Here is an 11069-nt window from a genome sequence, read left to right on the forward strand (position 1 = left end):
AGATGATTAATGTCACGAGATAAGAGACAAGTAGTTGTATAAATGATAAAACGTTTCACTTATACAGATGTTTCACGTACAGATACGTGATACTACATAAACTCAGCAATCCCTTGATACGTAGATGTGTAATATTGGTTGGAGGTATTCGATGACTATAAAAAGTATATTTGCTATCGTTAATATAAATTCTATAACCGCCCTAAGAGCAAAAAGTCGACTTTAAGTCGACTTGAAGTCGACTTCTACCGAAACTGACTTGGCAGAGAAGTCGACATTTTTAAGGACGAAAGTCGACTTGAAGTCGACTTGAAGTCGGCGAATGTCGCAAAAACCACCGACTTAAAGTCGACTTCCCGTCATGATGAAAAGTCGACTTCCCGCCAACTTTTAAAGTCGATAAAATAAACCGCCGCGTACGTCTGGAGGTCGATTGTGTATCTTGAAACGAGGTAAAAATAACAAAAGTTAACAGATTTTATTAGATTTTGATAAATAAAATCGTAGATACGCTAATGAATTTTCTCACTTTTGTAATTTTTACCTCATTATTTCAAGATACACAATCGACCCCTTGCTGGAGGGCTAAAACTGATGCATTTCGATTTTTTTTCATATATAAAATAATTTAATTATCTAAAAAACTGTATAATTACAATCCTAATGTTTTATTCTTAATTACAAAGGCGGCCATATCTGTGCCACTTCTGCGTGCGCGGATTCCGGCAGCCACTTCTGGTAAGCTGACAATAACAGAACTAAAATTAAAACATTCCAGCGTTAATCGCGAAACAATATGCAAAATTAGCTATATAAATATATATCATATTATTATCATAATGTTGTAAATATATAATAATATTATATATATATATATATATATATATTATTATAAATATATAATATCCACAGACTTTTATACTAGACCACTAACATCTATGGACGCACTGCCGAAAAGCTGATGCGAGTGCAAGGTGCAAGTGTTAGTGAAGGGTGCGGCTATATTGAATTAACAATAAGTCACTATCGGGTGTTCAGTTGCTCATGCTGTGCGTTTATCTGCATTCGTTATTACAGTACATAACGAAGCAGGCAAATGTTTTTGTGTTAAATATTGGTACATGTTATCAATAAGTTTGTAAGTCATGCCTTCGACGTGTAGCGTACTTGGATGCCGAAATCGAACCACTACTCCTGTAGTATTAAACCCTTTCTTTTGGACATTCTGTATATGCCAGACTATTGTATAGAAATCTTGTATAAAACCACTTGTATAGAATAGTAGTATAGCATATCTTGACTAAAATCAACATGGCGGCAAGCATCACGGGCGAGATGTCTGTCAGCGGTCTAGTATTGTATAGAAGTCTATGATAATATCTAAATATTATTTTATAAATTAAAATCTCACATTTTTTATCCGAACCCCAGATTTCTAGCAGTTTGTGTTTGGACACGACTCCCTGCGACTGCAGCGTTTGTACTATTGCTTGAGTGCGTGGTATCAACCTGAAAAAATCGTATTGAATTGATGTAATCTATTCGATGAATCAACGTGAAATCAAAAGGAGATAGAATAACGATTTACCTGGCCCATGACTTGGTGATGCTCCCAGGTGTCGTCAGCAGCGACGGGACAAATCGTTTCAGCTTAGGGCACACTTGACCCTCCAAGAAGAAATACGCTAACCACTTGACACCGTCCACGGATGCTCTATATCCATCGATGGTAGTGCCCATTCGGCCTTTCCGAATGTACCAGACACGCGGCAAATAATCTTCCCGGTCCATTGATTATATCTATAAATATCTTTATAAATAAGTAGGAAAAACATTATAAAGCAACAATTGTGATAAAAATACCTTGGCGGTGGATCAACCAATGGTTCACTAAGATGGCATAGCATGGGCGAATTTCGGCAATCATTCGGGTTCTATCATCGTGACACCTCGCATGTACATCTTATTCGTTTCGTACACCTCTTTATAAACCACCTATTCCGGACTGATTTTCCGTAGAACGCACGAAGAATGCATGAACACAGGTTCCTTCATTTCTGGTGTTCTGAAAGATGATACAGAATGGAGAGGTCGCATTCAATAGGTCTTAATTATCGATGATAATTAATAACACACCATACCTAACCTGTAAGCATGTTTCCACTTGGCCTTATCCTGATCCTCTTTTACCTCGTCGGGCAAAACCTTTCTCACGACTTGATCCGCCATACCTGCAAGAACTATCTGGCGTCTTATCGTGTCCTGTCTCGCGGCACGTATTCCTCGCACTCTGGACGCGTAAACTCTGGTCCACTCATCTGGTCCTCCAGCCCACTCCAGCCTCCTCGAGATTCGCCGCCATATTGATGATGCATGACGCGCCGCTTGACTGTTTTCCGTCTTTTTATAAGTCGACTATTTAAAAGTCGACTTTTAGTCGACTTTCCGCCATTTTTAGAAGTCGACTATTTAGAAGTCGACTTTTAGTCGACTTTTCGCCATTTTTAGAAGTCGACTAGAAGTCGACTTATAAAAGTCGACTTGCCGTCGACTTTCCGTCAACTGTGCTCTTAGGGCGCGTTCTTCGCAAACGATGTACAACGTGAAGTCACAGCCTGCTTTCAATGGACTATACCTCCATTTCTTTCCTCATCTCCCCATTGACTATTTTGATATGTATTCCGTACAATAATACAGTACAAAATTACCTTTTTCAAAAAAGGTAAAAAAAGGGCGCCAAGTACACGCGTGGTTGTTACCTCGGAAAAAAACCAAATGGTAGTATCATTAATTTTATCTCACAAAATTGTCTCACAAAAATTGTCTCACAAAATTGTCTGACAAAAATTGTCACACAAAATTGTCTCACAAAATTGTCTCACAAAAATTGTCTCACAGAATTGTCTCACAAAAATTGTCTCACAAAATTATTAAATTACAAAATTGTTACTTTATTCAATCCAAGTGATATCTATCTTAACAAAATTATTAAAAACAGAAGTCGTTTTTGTTCGACCCAACTGGCCTAATAATTAATATATTTAAACTCACAACGTTTCGAAAAATTATCTCACAAAATTGTCTCACAAAAATTGTCTCACAAAATTGTCTCACAAAAATTGTCTCACAAAATTATTAAAATACAAAATTGTTACTTTATTCAATCCAAGTGATATCTATCTCGAAAAAACCTAAATAACAAGTGGTATCTATTTAAAAAAAAATATGTGAAATTTTTTAATACTGCGCCAATTACAAAGAGAGAATATATATATATATATATATATACCTTAACAAAATTATTATTATATCACGAAATTGCGTTACCAAACTCAATCCAAGTGATATATATATTTCAAAAAAATATATGAAATCTTTAAATTACGCCAACTACAAAGAGAATATTATATTGCTTTGAAAAATAATTGTAGTGCAACTACTCTTAAAAAATAAAACAAAATTGTGTTACCTAACTCAACCCAAGTGGTATGTATCTTTGTATTCCTAAGGATCTTTCTATCAACCCAAGTGGTAGTAGTTTTAATTCTCCTTGATAAAATTATAATATTACAAAGAATCGTTTAATCATTTTAATCACAAAGAATTAAAGAGGTAACATTATAAAATAAAAATATTTAATTAAAATAAAATAAATAAATTTTTCTTGTAAAAAACTTGGCGCTGCTTTTTTAAAGTCTATCCAGACAAATTTGCATCGCGCATAAACATAAGCGTAAGAAATTGATTGGTTCAGATATATGTGCAAAAGGAAATAGACCAATCCATCTCTTTATGCATATGCTTATGCACCTATGCAAGTTTGTCTGGATTAACCTTAAAAAAGCAGCGCCAAGTTTTTTACAAGAAAAATTTATTTATTTTATTTTAATTAAATATTTTTATTTTATAATGTTACCTCTTTAATTCTTTGTGATTAAAATGATTAAACGATTCTTTGTAATATTATAATTTTATCAAGGAGAATTAAAACTACTACCACTTGGGTTGATAGAAAGATCCTTAGGAATACAAAGATACATACCACTTGGGTTGAGTTAGGTAACACAATTTTGTTTTATTTTTTAAGAGTAGTTGCACTACAATTATTTTTCAAAGCAATATAATATTCTCTTTGTAGTTGGCGTAATTTAAAGATTTCATATATTTTTTTGAAATATATATATCACTTGGATTGAGTTTGGTAACGCAATTTCGTGATATAATAATAATTTTGTTAAGGTATATATATATATATATATATTCTCTCTTTGTAATTGGCGCAGTATTAAAAAATTTCACATATTTTTTTTTTAAATAGATACCACTTGTTATTTAGGTTTTTTCGAGATAGATATCACTTGGATTGAATAAAGTAACAATTTTGTATTTTAATAATTTTGTGAGACAATTTTTGTGAGACAATTTTGTGAGACAATTTTTGTGAGACAATTTTGTGAGATAATTTTTCGAAACGTTGTGAGTTTAAATATATTAATTATTAGGCCAGTTGGGTCGAACAAAAACGACTTCTGTTTTTAATAATTTTGTTAAGATAGATATCACTTGGATTGAATAAAGTAACAATTTTGTAATTTAATAATTTTGTGAGACAATTTTTGTGAGACAATTCTGTGAGACAATTTTTGTGAGACAATTTTTGTGAGACAATTTTGTGTGACAATTTTTGTCAGACAATTTTGTGAGACAATTTTTGTGAGACAATTTTGTGAGATAAAATTAATGATACTACCATTTGGTTTTTTTCCGAGGTAACAACCACGCGTGTACTTGGCGCCCTTTTTTTACCTTTTTTGAAAAAGGTAATTTTGTACTGATATCATGCATTTTGTAGTGTTACGCATCCTCTTCTAAAAAGGGCATGTCATCCATACTCGAATCTATCGAAATATTATTGTCGCTTTTCCGCAATGCGGATTAGTTCTCTTGTGCTTACTTCAGGACCGGCTGTCATGGCATATTTTGACAGTTGTGTGGTTAATAGTGTAATAGTAACAGTGAAATATTAAAGTTAAATAGCGCGCGCGTCTATATAATATCTAGTCTTATAAAGAGTATATCTTACAAACAGTATGTACAGATTGTAAAGCTAAAGGTGTTACAGGCTATTATTTCTAAGGAAACAAAAATTTCATAATTTGCTTAGTTTTAGAAATAATAGTTTGTAACACCTTTAGTTTTATACCCTGTATATATTTTGCGATATAAGACAATCGCATTCTAACGTGATTAATGCTAATAAAGTGAAAAAATTTCACTACCACTCTCATCGTCTTTTATAATTAAAATATAATCATTGATATGTAAATTAATAAATGAGAGACATGTTGATGCCACATAAAAAATATGTAATAAAATACAATTGAATTTGGTTTAGAATATCACTGCTAATCATGAAAATACATTGCTGGACATTGTTTTTATGTAAAATGTGTATCTATATTTGATAATAGTTGCTTAATTTTTATTATCAACTTTTTGTAAAAATAATATATAAATATTTCTAGCACCTGTAGGCCATCGTTCTTCTTTCGTAATCATTTTTTGTTTCTCATCAATTTTAGTCCAAGATTTTTGTTTGAGGGATTTGAAAATATTATTAATTTTTACGTAATTAATAATTGTTTGCGACTAATTACTTATTTGATAATTCAATACAAATGTAGGTAAATATGTAATATAACAGCATTTTTGTGTATTTTGGGTAAAAAAAGATTCTCGGAAAGAAAATTGTCGCTCATTTTGTTTGTTTATAATTAATACTTAAAATATCACGATGTCGATAAGTATAAAGAAATAATAATTATGGATATATATTTTGCTTCTTATTATTAGATCATATGTTATTTACAACTTCATTCAATTATAAATTTTAAAACTATAATCTTTGTTAAAGCAGAGAATAGTAGAAAGCATAAATGCAGAGTATTCTCTGCTTTAACCGAGGCTTTAACCAAAAGCACTGTTATCTGTTTTAATTGTGATCCTTTAAATTTTTATCCCAAAACATTTTTCAAATATTTGAAAGTTTCAAAGAAATCTGAGAGGATGCCGTTATTATACAACATATTTACCAAAATTTATTTTGTTATTGCTAATTTCGTGAATAATCATATAAAACGTTATATGATACAAATGTTATAATCATATAATATATATGTATCATATAAAATGTTGCAAAATCAATATTTTTAAAATCCTTAAAGGTCGTTTTACATTAGTCGTAAGCAGCCAATCGCATGAACGCAAGCAGTACCACTTCTGGTCCCATATAGCAATTGCTTTACTCCATTCTAACACTTATTATTAAAATGAAATTTTATAACTTATTAATATCTTTGCAGGTTACGATAAAACACGAAACGAACGAACAAGCCAAATAGACAACGGAGCTCGATGCTCATATTGCCTGTCACATATCGCAGAGACGCAAATGTGTGTGTGTGTGTGTGTGTGTGTGTGTGTGTGTGTGTGTGTGTGTGTGTGTGCGTGTGCGCGCGCGTGTGCGTGCGTGTAATATAAGAATAATTATGTGCATGTAACAATATAATACAATAATTACTCCATTCTAACACTTATTATTAAAATGAAATTTTCTAACTTATATCTTTGCAGGTTACAATAAAACACGAAACGAACGAACAAGCCAAATAGACAACGGAGCTCGATGCTCATATTGCCTGTTACATATCGCAGAGACGCAAATGTGTGTGTGTGTGTGTGTGTGTGTGTGTGTGTGTGTGTGTATGTATCCGCGCGCGCGCGCGCGCGTGTGCGTGCGTGTAATATAAGAAGAATAATTACAATATGTGCATGTAACAATATAATACTATAACTTACTCTGTGTACGTATGTGCCAGAGGATCGCCGCGACGCCGCTAGTCCCGTTCAATTACCGAAGTCAAGCAACGTCGAGCGCATTACAATTTGTACTGAGAAAGCGGATCAATGCACTGTATCACAAAGAGTCTCTCAATGCACTGTTTATGAATCATCAGACATATCAATCAGTCGATAATATCAGTGACCTCCTACAGCATAAAACTTTACCGAATCGATAATACAGCTATCTGACTCTATTTTTGATGGTCATCATAAACATGACATGGAAAATTAATGCTTTTTAATACACATTTACACGTGCAACCACACATTGACATATCTACGAACTATAATAAATTAGGATAAAATAACTAATTAGGATGAAATAACATTTTATTATTATGAATAACTATGCACATATTATGATTATTTATTATTTTCTTAATTTCATATACGTCTTATTTTCTATCTTATTTTCTAAATAAACTTTACACACGAGACCATGTTGTTTTTTTATAGTTTTTTTTTATTATAAAACTTACACGAATCCGTACAAACAGCATATAAACTAAAGATAATGAGTGTCATAAGTTTATTAATACAATTACACCTGGGAATTGGAGTTGCGCATAAAACGTAGAATGAAAAAGATCTACAAAAAAAGAATGGGAAGCGCGTGGTTTTCCATTTCTCTAAATCAATTCATTTGATCTATAAACGAAGCTTTCGAGCTTATACTTCTTTCGATTACAAAGTAATCCTCTCACATTTGTGTAGACCGCCTCAATTACATAAAATCTACTAAAAAAAACTCAACGTACTAACGTACTAAAACTAAAACGTACTAAAAAAAACTCAAATTATTTTTAGCGCTCTGAACCGTAATAAAATAAAACTTGGATCGAACCGCGCGGATACGAATAGACATTATCATAAAGGTGCGAAGACGGATCAAAATATATGTGCCTCGCAGCGGAAGTAAAGCGGAAATAATATGGGAAGATACTGCGAAGAAGTATCGATACGAGCAGTTCTCCAATCTGAAATAGAAAAGTTGCGTGTGTCACAATAAGTTTTTGAATTTAGATCCAAGAAAATATTTATTCAGATAGTACCAATGGTTTATTTACTTAATAAAGTCACATATTTATGTAGAATTAGATATCTTTACTTAAATCTAAATAAATATGTGATTATATTAGAGACGTTAAGCCGTTGGTCCATAGGGTTAAAGTGAGAGGAGAAAGGGTAGTAGTGTAAAGGTTTGGGTAACGTCCCTTATAAAAGCGACTTGCAAACCCTGCGGGGATAAGCAATAAAAATAGTTTATGAGTTTTTTTTACTATCTGAATAAATATTTTCTTGAATCTAATTTTTTTTTTCAGTGTATATCTTGCATATAAGTACCTTGTATGTATATGCTGCCTACTTAATTTCCTTGCCTTTGTCCTCTGCCTCTTCCTCTTCCTACATCTCCTCTTCCTCTTCCTCTTCCTCTTCCGTAATAATGCCTACTGTATGTATCACTCATATTAAATAGAAACTGAAAGAAGGTTCTTGCTTTTCGATTTTTCCCGGCTTTTGTGCCCCTTCCTCTTCGTGCTATAATAAAAAAAGTAAGTTATCAATATAAATAAATATAAATATAACGTTAATTATACATGTGTAAATATAATCAATTATATATGTGTAATTTACCTAAATCAGCGAGGCCAGCAGCAGCGGCGTTACTCGAAGGGCCGGCAGCAGCGGCGATACTCGAACGGCCGGCAGCAGCGGCGATACTCGAAGGGCCGGCAACAGCGGCGATACTCGAAGGGCCGGCAGCGGTGGGGATACTCGAAGGACCGGCAACAGCAGGGATACTAGAAGGATTGGCTGCTGCAGCAGCAGCACTCGAAGGGCCGGCACCAGCAGGGATAATAGGATTGGCTACAGCGGCAGCACTCGAAGGGCCGGCAACAGCGACGAAACTCGAAGGGCCGGCAGCAGCAGCAGTACTCGAAGAGCCAGCAGCAGTAGCGGTACGCGAAGGACCGGCAACAGTTGCGGTATTTGAACAGCCAGTAGTGACCGGAGGGACGGACATGTCTGAGGAATCTTGAAACAAAAGTTCCATGTCTGCCATATCAATCTAAAAAAATATTTTTAATGTATATATTAATAAAATTAAAAATTAAATAAAATAAACATGTTATAAATATATATGCATTTAAACTTACGTCATCTTCTTCAGCTTCGTGAATCGTTTTCGAGACGTTTCCAGAAATCATGTTTCCAGCGATGCGACGAGCGATGTTGCGACGATGCGACGAGCGACAAGCGACGATGCGACGAGCGACGATACGATGAGCAACAATGACTAAATAACAGAGAAAACGAAAGTCGTGACAAGCTATTGTACGCGGTCGTTAATGCCTTTTCATCTGAGATAGTGCAATTCTATAGTGCACGTTACATGCACTATAGAAATCTCAGATTCAGGTGCGAAGGCATTAATGACCGCGTGGTACATACATAGTCTTTTACGACTTAGAGCCTTTGCACAAGACTCTCGTATAGTAACGTAGCGTAACGTAACGTGCAGTGTCAACGCATAAGAAACGTATCGGTTACGGCGTTATACGTGAGACTGCATGAGAGAATCAATCTCGATCCGAGGCATTTATTATAAGCATATAACGCCGTAACCGATACGTTTCTTGTGCGTTGACCCATGTTACGTTATAACCATGCTACGCTATCACACAAGTCTTGTGCGGAAACTCTTACATTTGTCTCTGCTTCAACCTAAGCTCTTTGCCCTCGAAGAAATTATCGTTAGGATAAAGAACTCTGGAGATATTTTCCGTCAAAGTACGATCAATCTTGATCACAGCCTGTATATAGTCACCGTCGTTAACTGAAAGAGTCAACGATATATGGAAAAAACTGCTGTCATACGCGGTAACTTCAACTACAATAGACTTAAGCACTTACGTGTCCTCTCTGCTTCCTTCGCGAACTCGATCCGGGCTGGATTCCACGATTATTATAAAATAACTAATCACGACACGGACTAACAGCAACAAAACAACCATCTACACCCAACGGCATCAACAATTGCGAAACGCAATTTTTGTGTGTGGCGCCTTCGCTTTTGTGGTGCATAGATTGATTGGTTGATCAGAAACATTTATAAGATGGTAACATTGGTAAAATGGTAACATTGGGCGCGTTCAGCAGACAAAACAGACCAGTGAGCGCTCAGTAATTCTGTAATATGATTGGTTCTTGCCTTTAGTTCTTCACTGGATCTAAGGCCGGTATTCATAGTCAGATCTTATATTTACGACCGTCTTAAGTAATTACAATCTTAAGATGTCATTAACCAATCACAAAGCCGTATTAGCATCTTAAGACATTACTTAAGACGGTCTTAAATAAAAAGCGACTATGAATACCGGCCTAAAGACTTTCGCACACGAATTGCCATAATAACCATAAATAAACATAAAACGTAAACATATAAGCTGAAGAACCAATCAGTATATTGTTATTGCTTTAACTTTATGTATTCTAGAAGACGATAGAAATGAGCCGTAAACAGAAGTAAGTAAGATAAGTGCTGGTCTACAACCTTGCTTTAAAGGGTATTTAAGCTCTACGTCGTAAGAAATTGACCAATCACGGTCGAATATTCTCTTCACATTCTATTGTGATTGGTCAATTTCTTACGGCTTAGAGCTTAAATTTTTTTTAAAGTAAGGTTGTAGACCAGCACTAAAGCGTCGTCTACAATGGCAGCAGGAGTATGCAGCAAGACTTAAGCAGTAAGCTATTGACCAACCACAGTCAATTATTCTTGAATTGTAAAAATCCCATTAGTCAATAAGTTATATTATTACTGCTTACGTCTTACTGTATGTATACTCCTGCTGCCATTGTAGACGATGCTTAAGATTGTCACCGGTTGAAATCGTACTTACTTCTGCTTATGGCCAACTGTATTATCATTTCTATCGTCTTCTAGAATACATAAAGTTAAAGCAATATACTGATTGGTTCTTCAGCTTATATTTACGTTTTACGGTTATAGTTATGACAATTCGTTAGATCCAGTGAAAAACTAAAACCGTTTTACAATACAAAAAGTGTGTGTGGATCTAAAATCGTAAAACTCGTGCGTTTCGCGCAAAAGAGTCATCACAATGCGTTTTCGCTTCGTGTGTACTTGGCGCGAGACACTA

At 34.5% G+C, this 11069-nt stretch overlaps 2 protein-coding genes across 4 annotated transcripts; both read right to left on the bottom strand.

The window, feature by feature from the left end:
- Nucleotides 1–605: 605 nt before the first annotated feature.
- LOC139786694 (probable ATP-dependent RNA helicase DHX37) lies at nt 606–2568 on the bottom strand. Of its 2 annotated transcripts, XM_071725815.1 has the most exons (5): nt 2142–2568; nt 1864–2065; nt 1589–1800; nt 1412–1509; nt 606–758 (listed from the first exon to the last, which is right to left on the bottom strand). In XM_071725815.1, the coding sequence occupies exons 3-5, from the start codon at nt 1789–1791 to the stop codon at nt 679–681; spliced, it is 381 nt and encodes a 126-aa protein (XP_071581916.1). In that variant the 5' UTR covers nt 1792–1800; nt 1864–2065; nt 2142–2568; the 3' UTR covers nt 606–678. The 2 variants fall into 2 exon arrangements, 1 of the variants encoding a protein (XP_071581916.1); XR_011722378.1 differs by having other exon boundaries at nt 1412–1800; nt 2137–2562.
- Nucleotides 2569–7345: 4777 nt separating this feature from the next.
- On the bottom strand, nt 7346–9764 carry LOC139786695 (uncharacterized). 2 transcript variants are annotated; one of them, XM_071725817.1, is made up of 5 exons: nt 9613–9764; nt 9063–9202; nt 8539–8974; nt 8248–8442; nt 7346–7880 (listed from the first exon to the last, which is right to left on the bottom strand). In XM_071725817.1, exons 2-4 carry the CDS (start codon nt 9111–9113, stop codon nt 8270–8272), a joined length of 660 nt encoding a protein of 219 aa, XP_071581918.1. In that variant the 5' UTR covers nt 9114–9202; nt 9613–9764; the 3' UTR covers nt 7346–7880; nt 8248–8269. The 2 variants fall into 2 exon arrangements, with proteins under 2 accessions (XP_071581918.1, XP_071581919.1); XM_071725818.1 differs by having other exon boundaries at nt 9358–9764.
- Nucleotides 9765–11069: the final 1305 nt, after the last annotated feature.

Source organism: Temnothorax nylanderi, unplaced genomic scaffold, assembly GCF_030848795.1.
Source record: "Temnothorax nylanderi isolate EJ_2023f unplaced genomic scaffold, tnyl_v1.0 TNYL_tig1113_pilon, whole genome shotgun sequence".
NCBI classification, from domain to species: Eukaryota; Metazoa; Arthropoda; class Insecta; order Hymenoptera; family Formicidae; genus Temnothorax; species Temnothorax nylanderi.

Excerpts from the sequence above, each read along its gene's own strand:
- LOC139786694 (XM_071725815.1), bottom strand. The coding sequence starts at position 1,791 with ATGGACCGGGAAGATTATTTGCCGCGTGTCTGGTACATTCGGAAAGGC. Across the intron at positions 1,510-1,588 it reads ATCACCAAGTCATGGGCCAG|GTTGATACCACGCACTCAAG; the intron begins GTAAATCGTTAT and ends CGATTTTTTCAG. Across the intron at positions 759-1,411 it reads CTGGGGTTCGGATAAAAAAT|TTCTGTTATTGTCAGCTTAC; the intron begins GTGAGATTTTAA and ends TTTTAATTTTAG.
- LOC139786695 (XM_071725817.1), bottom strand. The coding sequence starts at position 9,113 with ATGATTTCTGGAAACGTCTCGAAAACGATTCACGAAGCTGAAGAAGAT. Across the intron at positions 8,975-9,062 it reads ACGAAGCTGAAGAAGATGAC|ATTGATATGGCAGACATGGA; the intron begins GTAAGTTTAAAT and ends ATATTTTTTTAG. Across the intron at positions 8,443-8,538 it reads TGCTGGCCTCGCTGATTTAG|CACGAAGAGGAAGGGGCACA; the intron begins GTAAATTACACA and ends TTTTTATTATAG.